This window comes from Pistacia vera, unplaced genomic scaffold, assembly GCF_008641045.1.
Source record: "Pistacia vera cultivar Batoury unplaced genomic scaffold, PisVer_v2 Contig218, whole genome shotgun sequence".
In the NCBI taxonomy this organism is placed as follows: Eukaryota; Viridiplantae; Streptophyta; class Magnoliopsida; order Sapindales; family Anacardiaceae; genus Pistacia; species Pistacia vera.
In genome coordinates this window covers 451,331-477,056 of record NW_022196022.1, presented here as the reverse complement: position 1 = coordinate 477,056, position 25,726 = coordinate 451,331, and the positions used below count along the sequence as shown (strand labels likewise).

The 25,726-nt window shown below is 34.4% G+C and overlaps 2 protein-coding genes and 2 pseudogenes across 2 annotated transcripts; all 4 read right to left on the bottom strand.

The window, feature by feature from the left end:
* Positions 1 to 57: 57 nt before the first annotated feature.
* On the bottom strand, positions 58 to 4,549 carry LOC116130188 (annotated as a pseudogene).
* Positions 4,550 to 5,302: 753 nt separating this feature from the next.
* Positions 5,303 to 14,380, bottom strand: LOC116130187 (annotated as a pseudogene).
* Positions 14,381 to 15,070: 690 nt separating this feature from the next.
* On the bottom strand, positions 15,071 to 22,153 carry LOC116130186. Its single transcript, XM_031415934.1, has 5 exons — positions 21,442 to 22,153; positions 19,870 to 19,936; positions 16,868 to 17,757; positions 16,193 to 16,273; positions 15,071 to 15,610 (listed from the first exon to the last, which is right to left on the bottom strand). The coding sequence occupies exons 1-5, from the start codon at positions 22,022 to 22,024 to the stop codon at positions 15,171 to 15,173; spliced, it is 2,061 nt and encodes a 686-aa protein (XP_031271794.1). The 5' UTR covers positions 22,025 to 22,153; the 3' UTR covers positions 15,071 to 15,170.
* A 517-nt stretch (positions 22,154 to 22,670) lies between these two features.
* On the bottom strand, positions 22,671 to 25,119 carry LOC116130166 (UDP-glycosyltransferase 87A1-like). Its single transcript, XM_031415919.1, has 2 exons — positions 24,431 to 25,119; positions 22,671 to 23,712 (listed from the first exon to the last, which is right to left on the bottom strand). The coding sequence occupies exons 1-2, from the start codon at positions 24,927 to 24,929 to the stop codon at positions 22,817 to 22,819; spliced, it is 1,395 nt and encodes a 464-aa protein (XP_031271779.1). The 5' UTR covers positions 24,930 to 25,119; the 3' UTR covers positions 22,671 to 22,816.
* Positions 25,120 to 25,726: the final 607 nt, after the last annotated feature.

Below are 25,726 nucleotides of genomic sequence, written 5' to 3'. Positions count from 1 at the left end.
AGTTGGACCAAAAGTGGAATTTGATCCGCAAAATTTTTGGAAATGTAGACATTGGAACTATAATAGAAACATCTCTAAGAGATCCTAAATTCCACTCATAAAGGATAGTCATTAAAAATTTCAAGACTTCCAAAAACTATTTGAGGTGTACAAGCTGTCTAAACAACCCCAAATGCCAAAAAAAAAAAAAAAAAAAACACAGTGTGTCCAAAATCCACCGATGGAAGAATGGCACAACACCCTCGATTGGTCACACCAAGGCACTAAAATCCCCATATCAGCCCTCCCATCTGGAAACCTAGAAGTGTCCCCACGAGCCACCCACAAATACCTGATCCCACTATTGAGCACTCCCGCGACAATCTCGTCCATTTGAAATTTGAAACTGATAGAAAACATTCCAATGAGATGAACAAGACAGAGCCACTGGGCTGAGAATCCAATCACTGGAGTTAGTTGAGATCATTGAGACTAGTAGTTATTGAAGAATTGTGGTCTTTGAGTTGAAAGTTGGGTATGGTAGGTCCAACTGGGTAGACGGGGAAAGGGAATCGTGCTTTTAATTTGTCTATGACTTGAGCTTCGAGGTTGTAGACGGAAGTGAAGAAGAGATGCAAAACTTCTTTCAGATCAGCTACCCTTGTTGAAGGAAGTCCGGGGATGTAGTCCACTTTCTCGTCTCCAGGTTCTTAAAAAACCAAGATTATGTGACACAATCAAAGAAATTTGTAATTATATGCATCTGCATTTTGTATATCCTATGGGAGTGAAGCCTTGCTTAAAATTAAAAAATAAAAAATCAAGGGCGTTGAACCTAAAAATTTACATATTTATATAATATATTTATTGTATACTTGGGAAAACTTTATCCTATGATTTTCTTATTGTTGATTAGATGAATTACTATAACCCATGCCAATAGAATATTTCACACACACACACACACACACATATATATATCTCCCCGAGAGAAAATGGATCTTGAATAAAACTATCTCTAGGTGGTTAGTGGTTCGATAAGGGGTTCTTAGTGTATTGCTCAAAATGTCTTAGTTCGAGTCTTTTTTCGGTTACTAACAAGGGTAGTCATTAGAGATCTTACCCAGCTGATAGTTCTAAGATCTTAAGAGATTAGTTGAAATGCGTATAAGCTGGCCAGAACTAGAGGTGAAAAAAAAGACCGAAAACTGAATCGAACCGAAAACCGGATCGAAAACCAAACCAAAAATTCGATTTTTCTAAAATCTGGTTCGGTTTTCGATTTAAAAAATTCATAAACCGATTCGGTTTATAAGTATTTTTAAACCAGTTAACTGAAACCGAAATATAAAACCGGTTTCAAAAATAAAATACATATTATTATAATTAAGCCCACCGCCACTTTCTCTTTCATCTATCTTTTCCATCGTTTTCAATCTTCTCCTCACTTTTCTCTTTCATCTTTCTCCGTCACTTCTCTCTTTCAACTTCCTTTTTCATCATCATCTTCTCCTTTACTTTTCTCTTTCATCTTCATCTTCAGGAGTGTTTGTCTGAGCTTATGAAAATTAACTTATAAGCAACATAAGCTAAAATTAACTTATAAGCATTTAAAATTTTAAGTAATTACGTGTTTGGTTAAAGTACTTATAAGTGACTGATAAGTAATTGACGTATTTGGTAAAATATGGCTTATAAGTACATTTTATTATAAAATTACTAAAAAAGGTACTACATTAAACAATGTCATACTATGGAATTTTAAAATTAAACAAGGATAATGTGGTAATATACTTGGTCAAACTAGCTTATAAGCAAAGTGCTTATAAGCCAAAAAAAAAAGGTACCTCCCCCCCAACTTATTTTTTTTAGCTTATAAACTCAACTTATAAGTTCAAAAAAATTATAAACAAACAGGTCAGCTTAATTTTAGAGCTTATAAACAAGTTTAACCAGCTTATAAGCTTAGACAAACACCCTCATCTTCTTCTTCTCCCTTTCTTCTTTTCACTTTTCACATTTTTTTCGTCTTCTTCTCCATCTCTTCTCCTTCAGTTTTCTCAGTCTCATTCTCTCTTACTCTCACTCTCACTCTCGCGCTCAGTCTCATTCTCTGTCTCTCACTCTCTGTCAGACTCTCATTGTCTCTCCGTTTTCAGATCTGCATTCTCACGTCGTCGTCGCTCAGCTGCAGTCACCGTTGTCGTAGTCGCCGTCGTCGTCTGTTGCCAGTGGGTTTTCAAATTTGTGTTTTCACGTTTTCATATCTGGGGTTTGACATTGAAGATTTTGGTTTTAATTCTTGTATATGTACTGATGGTGATGACTATGTATTTGTTAGTTAGAATTTAGAATGAATGATTTAGAACTACAAATTTTTTGTGTTACTTCATCAATAAATGAATAATGATTTTGGAGTTGAGAATGAATTGTTATTTGGTTAGAATTTGATTTTGGATCTTGGTGTTTCAACGTCATTAAACCTGGAAAAAAAAAAATAAAAAGGGCTGAATTGGGCCAAAAAATTGCAACCCATAATGGTGACAGAATTGGGCCGAAAAAGACAGCCCATCATAAATTTTAATTAACCGGTTTAAAAACCGGTTAATCGAATCGAATTTTCGGTTCGGTTTATAACCGAAATCGGACCAATTTCGGTTCAATTTATTTTTAAAACCGAAAATTGGTTCGGTTCAAACAACAGGATTTTTTCATCCCTAGCCAGAACACCCTCAATCATTTAAAAAAAAAAAAAAAATCTTGCTTGAGTCAAGTCTCTGATTGGTTACTAATAGGAGTAACCATTAAAGTTCTTACTTACTAATAGGAGTAACCATTAAAGTTTTTGTCAGTTGTAAGGTCTTAGAAAACTAAAATACCTCGAGAAAATAAAAAAAAGGATCTTGATTCTTGACTACTGTAGATGCAAAAAATCTACCGTTATGAAAATAGGGTCTGATCCCGTGAGATTGAGGCCACTAACAATCCGCTAGACCTGCACACATGAAAGGGCAAGCGTGAAGCTTCCGAAAAACACCGGGGTGGTGTTTGCCGTAGGCACTCCGACGCTCAAGTCAACAAGGCTGAAAGAGATTTAATAAGAATTAAGGAGAAGAAGAATTACCAGGAGTCTTGTCGGAGGCTAGGACTACGGCGGAGGTGTCGGGCTCTTTGGAGCAAGAACTTAGGAGTAAATAGATGGTTTTCAGTAGTGTAGATTGACTGTGGGAGATTGTCCCTTAATGAGAGGGTAAGCCTCTGTTTTTATAGTAAACCCAAGGGGTTGGAGTCCTAGTAGGACACTGAGTCCTCTTTTTTGGGAGATAATCCCTATCAAGAAAGAAATATGATTTCTTCACCTTATTAGATTAAGTTTAATAGTTTAAATAAGATTTGAAATCTTAGTAAGACATTAAGTCCTATTGTGAGAGGTTATCCCTATCATAAAAAAGATAAGATTTCTTGAACTTATCATATTAAGTTTAATAGTTTGAGTAAGATTTGGAATCTTAGTAGAAGAGAAAATAGAATGTGATTCTGATTTCCTATTTATAGACTGTTGCAGGCTAATGGGCTGAAACACAGTTTAGCTTAACTTATAGGATAGCCCAACTCATGGAGTGGGTAAGTCGCAAGGTGATTTTAAGCGTAAGCCCAATCGGGATTGGGTTGAGGCTTTGGATCGTGACATGTTTATTTCGTTGTTAGGTCTCGTCAAGCCCAAGACGATTTTTGGCCCTAACAACTACGCATTTTGTTGTATTTTAGAATTGATAGATTCGATACTTTAATGTCATAATTGTTAGATTCGATGCTTTAATGTCATAATAAATCAATATGTTACGTTAGGTTAAAATTAAGAGAATACTACACATTGTTTTGTTACTGTTCTATACTAAGTCTCATGATGACAGCATGTGCACAAAATCTCATGTTATGGTCCTCAATGCACATGATTTTATAGACCAGACAGGAGCCAGTTTTAATTGAATGAGTTTGACACAACTTTTAAGGGAAAAATGTACGCTAGGTTTCTTGCTCATCTACCCATGGTTATGATTCAAACTGAAATGAAAAACGCTCGTGTTCAACAAAAAGGCACCTGGAGGCTGGAAGTTCAACCGGGAAATGCCCATTTTTAACGAGGAGGTCAATATGATGGTAAACTGACAATTCAGATGCAGACATTGGCCAAAGCGAAGCTACAGGAATGTTCCTACGGTTTCCAACGTCAACAGCCTAAGTCATGTAAGAATCAGCTATAATAGCAGTCCCCGGGGTCTCAAACTCAACCTCGTCCAGTAGCTTCTCAAGAGGAGCTTCCATTTTTGTGAAAACAGATTCGAAGAAGCCAGGAAAATTCTTGCCACGTACAAGCTCAGAGGGTATTACATTGGGCACTGTAGCGAACGGGATGCTGTCGGGCTTGGTTTAGGAATCGATGAAGCAAAGCCACTCGTCAGTGACAACAAAAGTATCGTCTTGAAACGAGTAGCTTGCAGAGGTTCATCATGGGATCGATATGGCCTCTACCAGGAAAAGGCAGGGCTACTAAATGGAAGATTTTCATGTTTGATGTTTTTGTTTGGGATGGATCCTCAGAATATTAATACAGCACTCCGTAGAAACGACCTCAAAGGAGTAGCTTCCAGAGGTGGGAATTTGGCCCGGGCAGGACCGGTCCTTACGAGGCCCAAGGATGAGGGACCGGCCTGGGACCGGTATCAGGCCCAGGCCCGTTTATTTTGAAAAACCCTTAAAATTACATAAACTTCCTGAAAATTATCAAAAACCTTCTATAATATATCAAATACATAATAAATTCAAGAGTTATAATATAATTTTACAAAAAAAAATTCTAGCCCAGACTGATCTTGGGACTAAGCCTTATGAAAACTCATGGGCCTGGAACAGTGCTTGGTCCGGTCCCTTAAGGACCAGTCTTTCATGATTTGGGCCCAATCCTAAAAGGACTGATCCCAAATTGGGTCCAGTCCCAAAAAGATTGATACCAAATAGGGCCCGATCCTTGAGGGCTAAAGCCCGAGACCAACTGAGCTCGGGTCTTGCCAACCACTAGCAGCTTCATATTAGGATAAGTAATTTAAGTCAGTGGCCCCAAAAGTGGAGGCAACGCCCACCCATGGGTAGCCTAGCCGTAAGGCAACCTAAAGGGACTATTAAATGATATAACTTACAATTTCTGGTTTGATTCTTTCGTTGGGCACAAAAGTAACCCTTTTGTCGATGATTTACTTGGGGGCCATGGCGGCGCAAGCTGGCCGGATAGGCTGCAATAAAAGCTTTCAAAAAAATTGCTCATTTGCTTGCATTTACTCATGATTGGAGATGCACGTACGTCTTATTGAGTGATCAGAGAAAGTTACTTCCTGGCCTACTTTACCAGGGCCCAGAAAATTAATTTTATGAGATCTGGCGCTATATATATATAATTTATTCTTACGTAACTAGGTTTTAACGACCACCAGAGTATAAGAATCAAATGGTTATCGGAAACAAATCATCAGAGCCGACCAAGTACACAGTAGGCAACTTAATTGCTTTGTTTGGAGTGGATTTGTGAAATATCCTTAAGAAAAGCATCAATGTTACTTAATTGTGATCCACCTTCTGCAACTGCTCCTCGAAAAAGTTCTTGAAGTTCTCTAGCCCTTTTCCTCATCTCCTTCCTCTCTCCATTATCCAAATCCATAAACCTCTGCACTATTTCTGAAATTTCTTCTCTGGTCACCAAACTTTTATCACTCTGAACCTGTTTCTTCACTCTACATCCAATCTTCCAATCCTTCACAATTTGCTTACTGTTTGGAACTTGATCCATAGTTATTGGAAAAGTAAGCATTGGAACCCCGGCATAAACAGCTTCAACAGTAGAATTCCAGCCGCAATGTGTCCAGAATCCTCCGATAGAAGAATGGCACAATACCCTCAATTGGTCACACCAGGGTACTACAGTCCCCGCATCATCACTGACATCTTCAAATCCAGAAGTGTCACCACGTGACACCCACAAATACCTAACACCACTATTGCGCACCCCAGCAAAATTCATCCCTTTGGGCACTTGAAACTGATCGAAAACTTCCTAACGAGACATACAAGACTGAGCCACTAGGTTGGGAATCAAGCCACTGAAAATAGTCACTTACTAATGACGACTTTTCAATGAGTTGAAAGTAGGGTATGGTAGGTCCAATCGTGTACACAGGAAAAGGGAATTGAGCTTTTAAATTGTCAATCACTGGAGCTTCAAGCTTGTAGACAGAAGTGAAGAGAAGATATTGTGCGTTCGACACCCCTGAAAAACGTTCAATTGCCCAGTTCAAAATTTGTCTGGCGCTTCATTTCCAGTTCCAAGCAAAATTGTTGGAAGATCTGCTACCCTTGTTGAAGTCAGTCCCGGGATGTAGTCAACAAGCTCGTTTCCCCGTTCTGAAAACCCAAGATAAAATGCAAATTAACCACGGAAATGATAATTAAATGCGCAATCAGTGTTAATATATGTCTTAGCTAATTAATTAAGGAGCCTTTGTTATAAATAGCTTTAATAATCTTACTGTATATTTGAAAACTTGGTCGTAGTGATAATTATAACTAGATGGCATGCCGCCTTGCGTGGGTTTATTTATTATATTATTTTTATTTTATTATCAAATTTTTATATTTTGAGAAATTATAAACGGTTATTGTTTCACAAAAAAATATGTCAAATATTGATTAATAGAATATTTTGTTATTGTTTTTTTTATTTTTTTTAATCGGGTTTTTATGTTTAAAGATTGCTGAGAATCGTTACATGATTGTCATTTAGGATGTCGTTAATTGATCCCTGTGTTTACTGCTTATTGGTGTTGATAAAATAGGGATAATTCACATGCATTCAATTAATGTATGTAGTACAAATCTTTCACATTCCTCTTTTAATTTGATAAAATGCAAGTGATGAAAGATTGAAATGGTCAGTAGTAGTTCCTACATGGAATATAACCATTGCTTTGAGGTCCAACAGTTAATCTTTCACCATTTGAAGAGGTTGCCCAACACCATGAAATGAGCAAAAATAAAATAGAACTTGTCATCCTTCATCATCCAATACAAACTCTATTCGTCACAAAACACAAACTATTACTGGCTACAGAGTCCACAACAAAAACATGTATAACCTATCTAAGAATTTAAGTTTGCAGCTTTTTGATAATAAAACATGCTTCATTGATAAACATTTTGCAATGTAACATTGTTTATAAGACACAGGAAAACAAAATAAATGGACAATATATATAAAAATGTTTCATACTGTTTCTACGCCAAAAAAGAAGTGTTCATTAAATTATTCCGAATGTCACCCCCATCAATGCCCACTGTGACCATCACTGCCAAAGGTTGGCTGCATAATAAAGGAATCAAAACTGAATCAATTTACGTTCAGTCAGTAATAATATGAAATTTCATAAACAAACAATGGTTTAAAGTAAGTACCTGTGAGTGGGGCAATGGCTGGCTACACTTGGAATGACCACTTCTGGTTGCTCAACAGGTGGTGTATAAGTTGTTGTTGTAGATGGAACAACTCTTACTCAAGCACAAAGAGAAAGATGGGAAGTGTAGTTCCAAGCTCCATGAATATATCAAAAACTGATAATGAAATAGGCATCATTGATTCTCCAAAGAGCTTGATGCTGGAGCCTAGTTCGTCCTCAAGTCAAGAGGTTAGTCAAATTAGCCAAATATGAATATGAATATCCAAGAATTTGTCAAACATCAACATATGTTTTAATCCAAACTTAAGTTCTACGCAAAAGTTCACTAAAAACTTAAAAATTTCTATTTGAAAAACTCTTTCTGCAAGAAGTTTGAGTTTATACTCAAAGAAAATAATGGGTTACTAAATTTAGTCTGGTTGCATAAAAGCACCAAGAAAAAAAAAATTTCAACTGCATTTAGACATTAAGAAAACTTACAATTATAGTTATTGTAAATAGACAAACTAATACAATAACTTTGACACCACGTAATTTTAAGCATCGTGAACAAATATTATGATCCATGAGAAATTATATAACTATATAAATTCAGCATAAACACCTCTATTTGTTGTGATAAACCACACAAAAAATCAGTACATAATAGACATATACATAGTTTCAATTTAATGAATTATGCTTTTAATACAAACTACCTCTTCGAATTCATGAATGGTAATAAATATGTCACTTCACATTCATATATATCAAGTAAATATTAACATTAGCATTGAAATTAAAATTAAAATACTTGGTACAATTCAGGTAAATCATGTAACAAACTGTTAATCTATCAACATATATATATGATTCAAAGTAATGAGTCATTTAACTGATACAATGTATCTTTTCACATTCATGAAATTCAAAATAATACCTCATCAATCCATTAATATTTCTATACCCTTTCACATTCAATTAATTATTATTATTATTATTATTAATATATCTTAACCCCTTCACATTCAATTAAACAAAAACAACGAATCAAACTAAATTCATCAAACAAAACATATAATCATGCATATGAGTTATTATTATTAATTAATTTTAATATTAATATATCTGTACCCCTTCACATTCAGTTAATTATTACTAATATTAACATATCTTTACCCCTAGCCTTCACATTCAATTAAACAAAAACAATGAATTAAACTAAATTCATCGAACAAAACGTATAATCATAAAACTAAATTTTAATTATAAAACATATAATCATAAAACATTTAATGTGAATGTGAAGTGTATTTATCTAATTAAACACATCCAACAAACATTGAATGTATCTTGTTATATAGATATATGTTATTAATAATACCAAATAGCTTAAACCAATAACATGTAGACACTTGTAGCAATTATAGAGCTTTTGAGATCCTATGTGGCAATCAAATATCAAGTGCTTCAGAATTATATAGATATAAACAATGAATCAGACTAAATTCATCAAACAAAACATATTGTCATGCATATTAATTATTATTATTAATTAATTTTAATATTAATATATCTGTACCCCTTCACATTCAGTTAATTATTACTAATATTAGTATATATTTACCCCTTCTTCCTTGCTTTCTTGTCCACCTAACTAATTCACTTTGGAAAGTCAATCTAAAATTGCCTCATTTTTCCAAGTTGACCCTCAATGAATTGCAGATTCATTTGTATTCCTCTCATGTTTGAATTAAAAAACAGAAAAATTTATGACAGTTAAATTGTGAGCACAAAAATATGCATTTAATAGTTTGTTATGTCATGATTTAATCAATACAATTAAATTATTATTTTGAATGGTTACTCATGGTAACTGAAAGGTTGAAGTTGAAAGCATTATAATATAAACAGTTCAAAGTGTTTATGGGGTGCAGTTTGTTAGGTTATTTTTGTTTGAAATTAATTCCGTTATTGCTATAATTAGTCAATATAGTTGTCCATTTTATAGTGCAATTCCTGGTTATTATATTGTTTAGTATATACATTTAATACTGTATGATAGTATCAAAGTGTTTATAGAGATAGAGTCTGTTATACTATTGTTATTTACAGGCTTTCGATTATTTACTTGTTTTGTACGCATCGTATAATATCTCTGCTCACTAGGTTTCTTAGACTTTTTAGTTTATGAAAGTTGATGTTGAAAGCATAATGATATTAATAGTTCAAAGTGTTATGGAGTGGAGTCTGTTACGTCATTTTTTATTTATAGGTTTCTAATTATTTACTTGTCTTCTAATTACAATATAATATTTATGTTGACAAGGTTTCTTAGGGTTCTTAGAAATAAAGCAACGATGGCTAGATTCACCCAATGTGATTGCACGATTAGAAAGAAATCAAAGGATTCTAGAACTTGAGAAGGAAAAGTATACTAGGGACATAATTTTGTTACAAAAAAGAATTGAAGAAACTGTAAATGAATTAAAAGACAAACAGGAGATTTTAAAAGTTGTTGGAAAATCTTGTGTAAGAGCCGAGGAACAGCTTGATGTCCTTAAGAAACAGGAAAAAGAATTACTAGATGAAAATGCAGACTTACATCTGCTCTTGCAAAAACAGAAAGACAGAGAGATCAAGCTGCTGATATTGTGACAGACATGTTTATCAAACCCGAAAACCAAGTGTCAGCATGTTATTGGTTTACGCTATAATTGCTGCAAGTGTTTGCATGTTATTGGTTTATACTATTTTGTATTATTACTAACAGATATATTCAATGTTTTGTAGATGTTAACTGTTTTATTATTATTAAATTAGATCAAGAGAAACTCTTCACATTCATGATAAATGTTTTATGATTATACGTTATCTTTCATTGTTTCTGTCCAATTGAATGTGGAGGGGTACAGAACGTGAAAGGGTAGATATATATAGATAATATTCATTATAATTAATATGCATGAATAAATGCAAGCATTAATATATTGATAAGGTGTATTGTTGAATTTCGTGAATTCGATGAGATGCATTGTATCACTTAAAGGATTCGTTGCTTTGAATCCTATATATATGTGGATATATTAACAATTTGTTACATAATTTATCTGAAAAAAAAGAGGTAGTCAACTTTTAATTGTGCTGAAGACAGTATCTCTGCTAATGTCAATAATCTTTGAAACATTAACTTATATAAAGTTCACAGGAAAAACCTATTAATTGCTTTGTATTTTTTAAATTGTTTGTAAATATTTATGTTGCACTAACAATTGAAATTTTGTATTCTTCCAAAAAACATGTTGCTAAAAATAGATACGAATATCTACTTTGTGTTAGTTAGTAATAAATATTACATGATAATATTTAAAAACACAAGAAAAGAAGAAAAGAACAACAATTTTCTCAAAATCTCAATTTTTTTCCTTTTAGAGCTTTGATATCTCTTACCAACAGCTGAAGGTTCATCAATAATATTTTTTGCCTGTTCACTGTATTCTGTCTCTTGGTGTTCTATTCCTTCACCCTTTTCTTTACTTATGTTTGAGGTACCTGAATTAGAAGATTGCATTGTTCTTGTTCTTCGACAGATGATTTGGTAGTTGATGTTTTGTCAGTAATTTTTGGTGTTAAAGCCTGATGTTGAATCGGATCTGCTGTTGATGAATCCTTTCCATCTTCCTCTTCAACTGCCTGTAATTTTTGTATAAACTATTAATAGCATGTTAATGTCAAGCAATTATTGCTATCATTTGAATTTTTAAAAATGTGTTACTTAAAATAAAAAATAAAATATACTGACCTTTTCCAATTGTTGTAGCTTGTAATCATTTTCTAGTTCATCATTGACTGGAAAATTTTTTAATACAGTATAAGTCTCATATCCTTGTTTCAAATTAGTTTCTGACAACTTAATTTTGAAAACAAAAGTCTTTCCACAAAAAGCATTTACAACATCTGGAATTCTTTCATGATTGTTTTCTTGGGTTTTCAATAACTGGGAACATGACAATCCAACCAATTTCTGGCATACTAAATCAAACATTATAAAAGCTGCTTCAACAGTGCCATCTGTGACTGCAATATCAACTTTATACATGATATAACAAACAATATTCATTAATAAGTATCAAATGTTAACGTTATAATGCATTGTCTTACAACAATTATTTAATTTTCAATAAAAACTGATTCACCTCATTTGTGGAAATTTTATTTCCTTGTTGCATTTAACACAGTAGAAATTGCTATTGTTCATATCAAGAATTTTCTTCTTACAAACACTGCAAGATAAGTAACACCAACCAAATCTGCCATTGACTCCAATTATTTTTGCCTTTGTTGTATATTCTGTAATCTAATCCCAGTTATACCACATAAGGCTGGTAAGATATTTCAAAGATACTCTATTTTGAAACATCTCCTCCTCAACCGATATCTCATTTAGCTTTCTCTTTTGCAATTTAACAACTGGAATATTTTCATTACTGCAAATCGTATAGTAAATGAGACATAAATTGTATAATTATTTCTTAAAATATTTGCAGAAAAGACTACTAAAACACGTACTTTCTCTGCAAAAGATGGACCTCGTCAATTTCTAGATTGATATAAATTTTTGATCCCGAAGTACTATTAAGATATATCTTACCTGTACATTTAAAATCACGAATTATCAAACTATAAATTTCTATCCAGTATCACAAGCCTAAAATACCTTGAAACTCTTTAACGTTTGTTGATGTGATAATTATGACAACTGATTTTTCATCTCCCATTAGCAAGCTCTCATCAATTTTTTTCAAAATTTCTTCCCATAATGAAACTCTAAATGTCTCCCTGAAAATAACATCGATGTAAGATAATCAAATTGTACCACATTATTACGATATTTAGAAAAGAACTTATTGTTCAATCTGCAAAATGATATCTCGTTTATAATTGTTTGTTGATACGATTTTTTCGATCTCACCTACTCCATTCAAAATACCTATAACATCTGTAAACCATTTATTGTATTTAGAATTACAGTAGATAATATAGATGTACAACATGAATAATAATAAAAGGTTTACCTGATAACAAAGATGTGTCATTTTTTCTATTTTGCATATCATTGATGCCAACAAATTGAAATTTAAACTCTGGAATAGCAACTGTTACTTCCTTGATCTCCTCGATGGAAGTATTCATGAGAAATTGTAAACGATAAGCACCTTCAACAGGCTTGCAAGTAACAGCACATGGTATGACCTTCACATTTTTAATTAGATATACATGGCCTTCATGAATTTGGTTCTTAAATTTTACAACTCTATTTTTTGGTATAGTCCCATGCATCACATCATGCTATAAAATAATTACAAATAAAAAAAGGTTAAGGAACTTACACAATTTCAATGTTGGTAAAATTATATAATTTAACAAAAATACATAATACCTCTTCATCAATAAGAATCATATCAAGACTAATTAGCTCGTTGTCCCTTCTGAAATTAAAACATTCCCACAATCTAGAAACCCTGACAATCAATATCCAATCATCTCACAATTGATTAATATCTTTAAACAAAATATTTGAAACTGTCATAACTATCCTGCAAAGATATTAATCCAAAGACGTGTGATATTTCAAATTGTATTTTGTTATGTTTATATAGGAACAACAAAATGCGAAAAGGCATAATAGCAAGAGACTGTTTCTTGTAAATAGTTACATTTATTGAACATATTTAGTGCATAGTTTCCACTAAATTGATGTGATAACTGAAGGGTTGATGAATATTATCGTGTTCAGATTAATTGTACATATGTAGAATATCAATAGTTAAGAGATTGTGATAAATAGTTAGATTTAGTGAATATCTTTAAAATATTAGAAACAACAAAATGCGAAAAGGCAGAATAGCAAGAGACTGTTTCTCGTAAATAGTTACATTTATTGAACATATTTAGTGCATAGTTTCCACTAAATTGTTGTGATAACTGAAGGGTTGATGAATATTATCATGTTCAGATTAAACGTATATATGTAGAATATCAATAATTAAGGGATTGTGATAAATAGTTATGTTTAGTGAATATCTTTAAAATATTGTTTTGAGAAATTATTACTGGTAATTGAAACCATGACTATTATAGTAAGCCCAATAAAATACAAACACGTGGACCAATTAACAACATCCTACATGGCGATCATATATCAATCCTACGTGGCGTCAGAAGAAGCAGTATGCTTCAGCATTATATTAATATATAGATTAATACTATTCTTCCCAAATGTGTCAGCATATAACTATAATAATTCTTAAGTTAACATATATCTTTACTATTTGGAAATAGAACTGAATGAAAATTAGATCGTGATCTAAATGATATTAAGAGAAAATTAACAGGGAAAATCTGATATACGCACCTGATAATTCAACTAAGAAATGCCCCTTTTTGTCTAAGAGCTCACGATAATGGAAAACAGAAAATACGGATGCAGACATTGTCCAAAGCGTAGCCACATGAATGTTTCTGTGCTTGCCAACGCCAACAACCCAAGGCATGAAAGTATCAGCTATAATAGTACTTACTGGGGACGCAGACTCAACCTCATCCAACACCTTCTCAAATGACGCTTCCATCTTTGTGAAAACAGCTTCCAGGAAGGCAAAAAAGTTATTGGCACGAACAAGCTTAGAGGGAATTACGTTAGGCACAGTAGCAAACTAGATGTTTTTTGGCTTGGTTTCGAAACCCATGAAGTCAAGCCACTCTTCAGTGACAACAAAGGTGATAAGAATATCAGGGCATCTTGAAACCAGCAGCTTGCAAAGGTTCATTAGGGGATTGATGTGGCCTCTACTAGGATAAGGCAAGGCAACTACATGGCAAACCTTCATGCTTGATGTCTTTGTCTCGGATGGATCCATATATTCTTAGAATATTACAACAACTGTGTGGAAACTGGAGAGTCTATAAGAGAACTGAAGAAGGGAGAATGGTAAATAGTGTAACAAATCCCACATTAGAAGAGTATCGGGGAGGTCCTGGGCTTATAAATGAGAGGAGTTCCTCCACCTAATAGGTTAGTCTTTTGGGTGTGAAACTCCCAGCCTGTGACAAGTGGTATTAGAGTAGACTCGATCCGTCTTTCGATGTCTCATCAAATGCCCACGCAGGGGCGTACACGTGTGATTGTGGGTCCACCGACAGTGAGGTGGATGGGTAGGTAGAGAGCCCCACATGTGACGAGGGCATCACAGGATTGGGTGGGGGAGAATGTAACGAATCTCATATTAGAAGCGTATTGGGGAGGTCTTTGACTTATAAATAAGAGGAGTCCCTCTACTTAATAGGTTAACTTTTTGGGTGTGAAACTCCCAACCCGTGACAATAGGCATCCTTTAAGAGATTAAATTACTAATTAAATACCTTTGCATGTTATGAATTCGACAATAATCAATAACTGATGTGATCGATGTAGCTTTTTTAATTATTACTATGTATAATATTCTTCGGGCATATACTAAAAAAAAAAAACAACATTTTCACCACAAAAGCAAAAAGCTGAGCAATAAACAGAAAAATTATTTCTTTATTCGATATATAAATCTTAGTTTCATTAATTATTCAAACAATCAAGGTCCTAATATCTTCAACAAATGGCACTCTTGGTACTCCAAATCATGAGAGTGGACAGGGTACATTAAACTTAATTGCTTATTCTGGGTCGTGGATCTGTGAAATATCCTTAAGAAAAGCATCAATGTTACTTATAGATGATCCACCTTCAGCAGCTGCTCCTGGACAAATTTCTTTAAGTTCTCTAGCCCTTTTACTCATGTCTTTCCTCTCAATACTATTCATATCCATAAACATTTTCACTAGCTCTGAAATCTCTTCTCTTGTCACCAAGCTTTCACTCCTAACCTCTCTCCTCACTCTCCATCCAATCTTCCAATCCTCCACAATTCGCTTACTATTTGGAACTTGATCCATAAAGATTGGAAATGTAAGCATTGGAACACCAGCGTAAACAGCTTCAAGAATAGAATTCCAGCCACAATGTGTCCAAAATCCCCCGATGGAAGGATGACATAAAACCCTCAATTGGTCACACCAATGCACTACAATCCCCAATGTTGGATCCAGGAATTTCACTCGATGGGGGCAAAAAATAAACAAAAAAAATTTAAACCAATCATAACTATACTTTTTTTTTTTTTTTTCATTAGGATGAACTTCAACAAAAAGTTACAAAATACAAATACGTATATTCAAAAAACACAATTTTTTTACAATTGTCCTCGACGAGTTTTCATATTCTGAAAACGTTGGATAATTATCTCATCGTCAATTGTATCAAATACATCTTTCTCAATATAGGTGACCAAACAATCATTCATCCATTGATCTCCCATTCAATTGCGTAACCGACTTTTCACAATATTTATTGCAAAAAAAGCCCTTTCAACGGTCGCAGTCGCAACTGGTAAAACCAATGCAAGTTTCACAAGCTTATACACCAATGGATACAAAATGTCTTTTTTAAACCAAACTAAATTCTTAGCCAAATCACCAATTCCTTGTAACTTAGCAAATTCCTCACAAGAATGCATGTCAATAACATAAGTCTCAGCCTGGTTTCTCAAGTATCATCAACTCAAATGCAGAAAAATTAGATGGATAAAACTAGGCAAAACGAATCAACTTATGTTTGTCAAAAGCAGAGAATGAATTACTTGGATCCAAACATGCCATACAAAGAAGCAGCTCAGTACTAACCTCAACGAAACGAGTGTTAAGTTCTTGAAGTTGCATATCTATCACAGTATAAAACAATTCAACTCGATAGTGATGCAAATTTGTCATGTGCTCAACTCTCCGTTGTGGCCGCCCTCGAATTGCAAACATATCATCCATATTCAAAATGGCAATATCATGCTTTTGGCAAAATAAAGAAACTTCACTCAACAAAGATTCTCATCCTTCATCTCTCAACAATTGTAACCGTTGTTTGGAAACTTTGACTAGAGCCATAACATTTACAATGTCTTGATCTTTTCTCTACAATGCTTGTGACAACTCATTAGTAATTGCCAATATACTTTTCATCATATGTAAGTTAAATGCAAAATCAAAGGAATAGATTAAATCTAATAGATTACATGCTTCACCTCTTTGTTCAGGATTTAAACCATCTTCTTCAATAACCTCAAGCACATTTCCCACAGAGGATAACAAAAGGATTAAGTTGATCAATGTATAATAATACGAGCCCCAACGTGTATCACCAGCTTGTTTTAGACTTGTCTCTTGATTCAAATCTCGTCCCTTGCTAACTTCACCAATTTCTAGTGCTTGAAAAAGTTTATTAATTTGGCTCTCCCGAAGCATGTCTCAATGCTTGCATGAACCTCCAACGACATTTATCAGATTAGTAACCAAGCTAAAAAATGAAGCAATAGAAATGTGATTTTTTGCAACAGCTACAAGTGTCAACTGAAGTTGGTGAGCAAAACAATGAACATAATAAGCATATTCATTCTCCCTCAAAATCAAACTTTTCAGACCATTAAATTCTCCTTGCATATTACTTGCCCCATCATAAACTTGTCTACGTAATCTTGACAAAATCAATCCATGTTGACAGAATAATGACTCAAGAGCCATCTTAAGTGATACTGCAGTTGTGTCACTAACATGTACAATGCCAAGAAATCGCTCAAGTACATGACCCTTTTTATCTATATAACGTATGGCAATAGCCATTTGTTCTTTAATTGACACATCATGAGACTCATCAATCAAAACTGAAAATATGTCATCTCCAAGATCACTAATGATGGCTTTTGTGGTTTCATTTGCTGCAGCATTCACAATATCTTTCTGAATCACTGGTGCTATCAATTTAAGATTCCTAGGTGCATTCTTCAAAACAACACTCTTAAAATGTTCATTATGCTGAGCTAGAAAATGAAGAAGTCCGAGAAAGTTACCTTGGTTCTTTGAGTCTTCAGTTTCATCATGACTACGAAATGCGAACCCTTGATGAAAAAGAAATCTAATGCAAACAATGGATGCAATCAAGTGAGTTCGATATTCAGTCCTAACTTGATCTGATTGCTTAGATAGAGCCACTTCGATATGTTGCTTTTGATTCATTAAATTCACACAACTCTGTCGTGCTTGGTTATGAGCACTATTTGGCTGGCCAACATGAATTTGAAAGCGTTCTGGTTTCTTCCAATTACAAAATCCCTCACTAACGAAAGCGTCACTACCAGCTTGGCTTATAATGGAAGGTCTAAAAAGATAACAATACAAACAGAATGTAGTATCTTTGGTCACATTATACTCAAGCCAATTGCCATACACATCAAACCAAGCAGGATTAAATCGCTAATATCCTTTTCCAAATTTTGTCAGTGAAAATGCATGATTTCGAGGCTGGCAACAACTCTTTTGCAAGTAAAATTAGGATGATAATGATCGATTTTAGGTCGTAGAGCTGGATCAGATGGAAGATCTTTCAAGATGGCTTCAAGTTCTACATGACTTTCTTTTAATGGATCATTTTCTGTATCATTGCTTTACTTTCTTGGACTGATGAGGATGATTGGTCTATTGCTGATTTTTTTTTTTTTTGAGAAATTTATCCATATTGCATACCTAATAAGAAATTTTAAACAAATAAAACAATAAGGAATTGTACAAGATTAATAACTTATAGTGATTTACATATATAGTAATGAAAAGACAATAAGACATACATAGTAACCCATAGTGATTTACATACATAGTAATGGAAAGACAATAAGAATGTGATATTTTGTGGGTTTGAATTCCTTTTAGACTCATTTAACATGAATCATGCATATTTATAGAAAAAAGAAGTCAACTCCTTTTATAAAATTTGACTTAGTCAAGTAATTTAATGAGGATGAAAGAAAAAATACATAAACAATGATTTCTCAATCTAATCTTTACAAACAATAAATAATTCGTTGTTTATGTTTAGAAAGTTTAAAAAGTTTTTGATATTGTCAACAAAGAACTGTTATATAGTGTAACTTTGACCTTTATTGAAGAGAAGACTCCTCTTGAATCATCCCTACTGGGACATGTAAATGTGGCCATGGACCACCCCTCTCCCTTTTTTAAAGAAACTTTTAAGCCCCTCAAAATTCTAACCCCACTTTATTTTTTCATTATCTTTTCTCATTTTTCTAATACATAATAGTATTGCTTTATTTTAAATAAAATAAAAACTAAACTTTTCGTATGGAAATCTAAAAATTAACCAAGTCTCCTGTTCTTAAAAAGCAACATTGAAATAAATACAGAAAAATTGAACCATACTGAGAACTAAATGAAGAAGAAGGGATGAATGGGTTCTGTGCTGAAACTGAAAATTCTGGAGGGTCCAGCTAAGCAATGAGATAGAGCTATATATTGGTTACAATAATCTAATCTTCATTTCGTTTATACTTTGAATCAATAAATAAATAAGTGGGGCCATGGGGGTCATGAGTAGTTTCCAGTTGAAATTTATAACTTGTACTGATATCTCTGGAGAACAAAGTTACACTTTTCATAAACATGGCGAAAAGGAGATTCACAAATTCAAGTGGGGACCATGGGGTTGATTCAATAAAGGCCATGCAGAGAGTTTTGGGAACTCTTTCATTTTTATTTTTTTGCCTTTCCCAATTGAGAGGATTAAAATTAAAATACACCTACCAAAGTAACCAAACCAAACTTATTTCTCAACAATAATTAAATTAAAGAAACAAACTGGAATGATACATATAACATGATGCAAGTTCCAAATCCAACCATCAGCAGTAAATGAGGCCTAATTCTTGATGAATGAATAATTTATTTTTTTGTCCTGTTTTTCATTGTGCGTGGGGACGTCTGGGCATTGCTGCATTGGCTAAATGGTAAGGGCCCCTTCAATTTCAAAGACTCTGGTTGGCCATCAGGAGCAAGATTCAAGTTTAGTAAATCACAAATTCTAAATATATAATACTCAATTTTATTGGAAACTATAATAATAAAATTTCTATAACTGTAAAACATTGAATGAATAGAGAAAATTAGGGATTTAGCCTTTAGGATTAGGGACATTACCTTTTGATAAATTGATGAAAAGTACTGTTGGAGTGTTGGTTCAGCCATTCAGACCTGAAAGGAGAGTTTGGTGAGAGTCAGAGTCTGAGAGAGACTTGAGAGTTAGAGCACCTGCACCATGAGAGAAAAAGGGCAGAGAGAAAGAGGAAATAGAGGTTTTAGGGTGTGTTTTGTTCTGGTACTGCAAGAGTTCAAAAACCAAAAAAGCTTTTCTTTTCCCAAAATGTCAAAGTTATATTAATATAGTTATGGTTGGTTTAAATTTTTTTTGTTTATTTTTTACCCCGTTGAGTGAAATTCCTGGATCTGCCACTGTCCAGGGATGCAGTCAACATGCTCCTCTCCACGTTCTATATATATATATGCAAACAGAGGAATGTAATTATTTACATGTGTATCAGTATTTTAATTTCTACTGTATTCTTGAAAATAACTTTATCTTACTGATAATTAATTTGTTTAGCTTTAGGCTATGTATAATTTGTCTGTGTTTTTCATGCACCAATATTGGCTGGTATATAATATATTACTGGTATAAACTATTCAATATCCATATCCTGTGAAATTTATGATATGCATATTAAATGTCAGGTTGGACAGTATCCCAAGAGCAAATGGGGCTTGATTAATGTAACACCATTATCGACTTCAAGAAATTATTTCCATCTTAATTACTGCAATTTTTATTAATTATTTTTCTTTAAAATTTTAAAACGCAAGGTATTAGACTATTAGGCAAAGTGATTAATTATGGACCTATTTAATTAGAGTAAACGACTTTTTCCCACCCAAGGTTTACCTTAACGACTCTTTCCCACCCAAAAAATTTTGAGATGCCACTTTCCTACCAAAAGTTAATATTCCGTTACTACCTAAAGCCGATTCTAACGACGTAAATTCTCTCTGTCATCACTATTTGAACCTCCGGTCTCCTCTCTACAAAACTTGTTTCAGTCCGACGCCTGATTTCTCGTCTATTGCCGACACCTGATTTCTCGTCTATTGTCGACTACTACAAAACTAGAATTTCTTGTTCTTAGCTAATTTTTGGCTAATTTTGATAACGAATATTCAATCGGTCACCATTATTAGATCCATTAACCTCTATTATACAAAACCCCTCTTACTTTGTCTCCTAATAACTCGTCGAACGCCAGCTGAGAGAGTGGAGTATATTTTGGGTATTAGCTTAATATAAAATTTGGGTGAAAAAATAGTATTTTAAAACTTTTTGGGTGGGAAAAAATAGAGTAATGCTACATTTACACCACTCTTTTATACCATATTCATTACATCATGATGCGGCATATGTCATAACCACATAAATTTTTAATTATTTAAAATTTTTAATATTATAATAGAATTTTTATGATTATGATATATGTCACATCATGATATAATAAAAATGATGAAAAAGAATGTAGCATTACTCGAATAAATATTTAGTCTTAATTATCCTAAGTGGAGTCTGAGGCACAACAGGTCGTCCTCTGATACGAGTTTAGGGTTTAGAGTTTAATATTATAATAAAATTTTTATGATTATGATATATAATAAAAATGGTGAAAAAGAACGTAGTATTACTCGAATAAATATTTAGTCTTAATTATCCTAAGTGGAGTCTGAGTCTGAGACACTACACGTTATCCTCTGGTACTATAACCACAAGTGCATTAATGATTAAACCCCAAGTGGATCTAAATGAACGTCACTCTCAATCAAATGCTTAATAATCTATTCCACCAATCCAACCGTCCAGGACAAAATTTAGAGAAAGAGAGTTAGGCTTTTGCTATTGTCATTCAAACTCGAATCATATCAATCAATCAATCTTGTACTGGGAAATTAAACGCACCTGAAAGTTCAACGGGGAAATGCCCATTTTTCACCAAGAGCTCATGATGATGGAAAACTGTAAATACAGATGCAGACATTGGAAAAACAGTAGCAACCGGAATGTTCCTGCGGTTGCCGACGTCAACAGCACAACGCATGTAAGTATCAGATATAATAGCACTCACTGGGGTCTCAACCTCAATCTCATCCATCAGCTTCTCAAAAGGAGCTTCCATCTTTGTGAAAACGGCTTCCAAAAAGCCAGGAAAGTCCTTGGCACGATCTAGCTCAGAGGGTATTACGTTGGGCACCGTAGCAAACCGGACGTTATCCGGCTTGGTTTCGGTAGCGATGAAGCCAAGCCACTCTTCAGTGACAACAAAGGTGATGAGAATACGAGATTGTCTTGAAAGAACCAGCTTGCAGAGATTCATCATGGGATTGATGTGGCCTCTGCCAGGATAAGGCAGGGCAACTACGTGGCAGATCCTCATGCTTGACGTTTTGGTTATGTATTGATGATCCATATCCAATAATGGACCTAGAGTATTACAGCAACTGTGTGGAAACTGGAGAATTAGAGGAGAGCCAACCTTATACATGACAAAACCAAAGGAGGGAGAAGTTTAATGATGTAAATATACCCCAAGTATTGCGGTGTTATTCTAAAGAAGATTAAGGCTATAAAAAAATTGTTGGCGGCATAGACTTTTTGGTGGGCTTAAGGGAAGGGACACATGTCAAGTTGCAGCTGATACACTGCTCTTGAATTGATTAATGATAAAGTTATTTAAAAGCTTGTAAGTTGTAACACCTTTCTTCTTTGTAGATTTATTATATTAATTGATTTTTGTTCTAATCGGCTCATATGAAAAGGAAGAAACTCTTTAATGGGATAATTACATTTAATGTCTAATCATTTGATACATGCAAATCAAACGTGCTAATTGAATTGACTAACTATATTTGAATATCATTAGACATATATAGGCTCACATTTTTATTTTTTTTAATTAGCAGGGTGTCTAACCAATTTACACACATTTTAACTAATTCTTCGAGATCCTGAAATTATCGGTCAGATAAGAACTCCAATAGCTATCCCTATTAGCAACCTAGGAGAGACTCGATTAGGACTTCCTAAGTAATATATTCAAAAGTTTCTATCAAACCATTCCACCACTTAGAAATAATTTATATATAGGCCAGATTGCCACGAAAGGAGAATGCTACTAATGCAATTAATGAAAAAAATAATTATTATTTATCCATTTTGTGAGACAAGTATATAAATTAATTATTCAAAAAAGGTCTCAAACAATGTTCTAATCCACTTCAAGAGAAGAATGTTGCCTGACTACCAATCTTCATAGGGGTACATTAACTTAATTGCTTCATTTGGAGAGGTTTTGTGAAATATCCTCAAGGAAAGCGTCAATATTTGTTATAGATGATCCACCCTCTGCAACTGCTACTTCACAAATTTCTTGAAGTTTTCTAGCCCTTTTGTTCATCTCCTTCTTCTCACCACTGTTTCTATCCATAAACCTTTGTACTAGCTCTGAAATTTCTTCTCTTGTCACCAGACTTTCACTTGCAACCTCTTTCTTTACTCTCCATCCAATCTTCCAATCCTCTACAATTTGCTTACTATTTAGAACTTGATCCGCAATTATTGGAAAAGTAAGCATTGGAACTCCAGCATAAACCCCTTCAAGAGTGGAACTCCAACCACAATGTGTCCAAAATCCACCGATGGAAGAATGGCACAACACCCTCAGTTGGTCACACCAAGGCACTGCAATCCCCTTATCATCCCCCCCATCTTTAAACCTAGAAGTGTCACCACGAGTTACCCACAAATACCTAACACCACTATTGCGAACCCCAGCCACAATTTCATCCATCTGGGCACTGGAAACTGATAGAAAACTTCCCAATGAGAAGTACAAGACTGAGCCACTAGGCTGAGAATCCAGCCACTTGAGGTAGTTAAGACCATTGAGACTTGTAGTTAGTGAAGAGTTGTCGTCTGTGAGTTGAAAGTAGGGTATGGTAGGTCCAACCGGGTAAACGGGGAAAGGGAATTCCGCTCTTAATTTGTCAATCACTTGAGCTTCAAGCTTGTAGACTGAAGTGAAGAAAAGATACTGTGCTTTTGACACCCCTGAAACACTCTCCAGGACCCGATGTAAAACTTGTCTTTCACCTCCATACAAAGCAGATGGAAGATCAGCTACCCTTGTTGAAGGAAGTCCGGGGACGTAGTCCATCACCTCTTCTCCACGCTCTTCAGAACCCAAGATTATCAGATGCAAACAAAGAAATTTTTAATTACATGCATATGTATTTAGTACGGGGGGACGACCTCTCTTTATATTGAAATTAACTCCATCATCATACTGAATACTAATACACACATGATGTGCAGATTAATTTGCTAATAGGCAATTAATAATATTTTTGTCTATGTTCGTGCACAAGTACTTGTTGGAATTGGAGTGTGATAATATATAGTAAATTAAATCGCTATAGCCAATGAAATTAATTTATTAAATGCCTGTTGAAGATTAACATCATTGATTTTATCTACCTTTGTTTGTACAGTATCCCTAGAGAAAAGGAATCATGATCTTGACTGCATATCCTGTTCGAAGTTATTTTATCCTTTCAATTGTCACAAGAAGCATTTTATATCCTTTAGGTTAATATTAAGAAAATACTATCTGCTCTAGAAAGTATATATACATATATATGTTTATTATTATTATTTGTAAACTGTTTTTCCTTCTGCAATACGGACGTAGCCCAGTTGTAAAAGATGACAGCAAGTGCACATAAATCCATGCTATGATCCTGATTGCACTGATTTTTTCCCAGGATCATTCCAGCTATGTATGATTTTTAGTTTAAGAGAAGAAAATGTTACGTTCTTGCTCTCATCTTTTCTAATCTGTAAACTCAAACTGAAGTGAAAAACGCATAAAAAATATATAGTTTATACGCACCTGAAAGTTCAACTGGGAAATGCCCATTTTTAAGAAGGAGCTCATGATGATGAAAAACTGAAAATACAGATGCAGACATTGGCCAAAGCGAAGCCACCGGAATGTTCCTCCGGTTACCAACATCAACAGCCCAACGCATGTAAGAATCAGCTACGATAGCAAACACTGGGAACTCTAGCTCATCCAGTAGCTTCTCAAAAAGAGCTTCCATCTTTGTGAAAACAGCTTCCAAGAAGCCAGGAAAGTCCTTGGCGCGATCAAGCTCAGACGGTATAACATTGGGAACAGTAGCGAACCGGACGTTCTCCGGCTTGGTTTCGGAACCAATGAAGCCAAGCCACTCTTCAGTGACGACAAAAGTGATGAGAATATGAGGTTGCCTTGAAACGAGTAGCTTGCAGAGATTCATCATGGGATTGATATGGCCTCTACCAGGATAAGGCAGGGCCAGTACCTGGCAGATCTTCATGCTTGATGTTTTGGTTTGGGATTGAACCATATGCGATCAGTGGATTCTGAGAATTTCAATACTGCAAACGAGTAGCTAGAAGAGACCTTTCTAAGGAGTAGGTCAAAGAGACTGCCTTACAGTTACCAAAAAGAAAAAGACTTCCTTACAGAAGATTAATTGGCGTAAATACCCTCAATATTCAGTGGGTGGCCCCAAGCCAACGTAAACTTGTCGTATACGGCATTCTGATTTTGAAGCAAGAAGTTGGACCAAAAGTTAAATTCTGTATACAAAACTTTCGCTTCCAACTTCTCTTTTTACTCTCCATCCAATCTTCCAATCCTCCTAAATTTGCTTACTGTTTGGAATTTGATCCGCAAAAAGTGGAAATGTAAGCATTGAAATTATAATATAAACATCTTTAAGAGATCCTAAATTTCAATCTTTACAACTATGACTATTAATAAGAGATAGTCATTAAAAACTTACTTAACTATTAATTTCAAGATTTTGAAAAACTAATCGAGGTGTACAAGCTATCTAGACAACCCCAAATGCCACAAAAAAAAAAAAAACCACCCTTAAAGGGTGGAACTCCAACCACAATGTGTCCAAAATACACTGATGGAAGAATGGCACAACACCCTCAATTGGTCACACCAAGGTACTAAAATCCCCATATCAGCCCTCCCATCTGGAAACCTAGAAGTGTCCCCACGAGCCACCCAGAAATACCTGACCCCACTATTGAGCACTCCCGCGACAATCTCGTCCATTTGGGCATTTGAAACTGATAGAAAACTTTCCAATGAGATGAACAAGACACAGCCACTGGGCTGAGAATC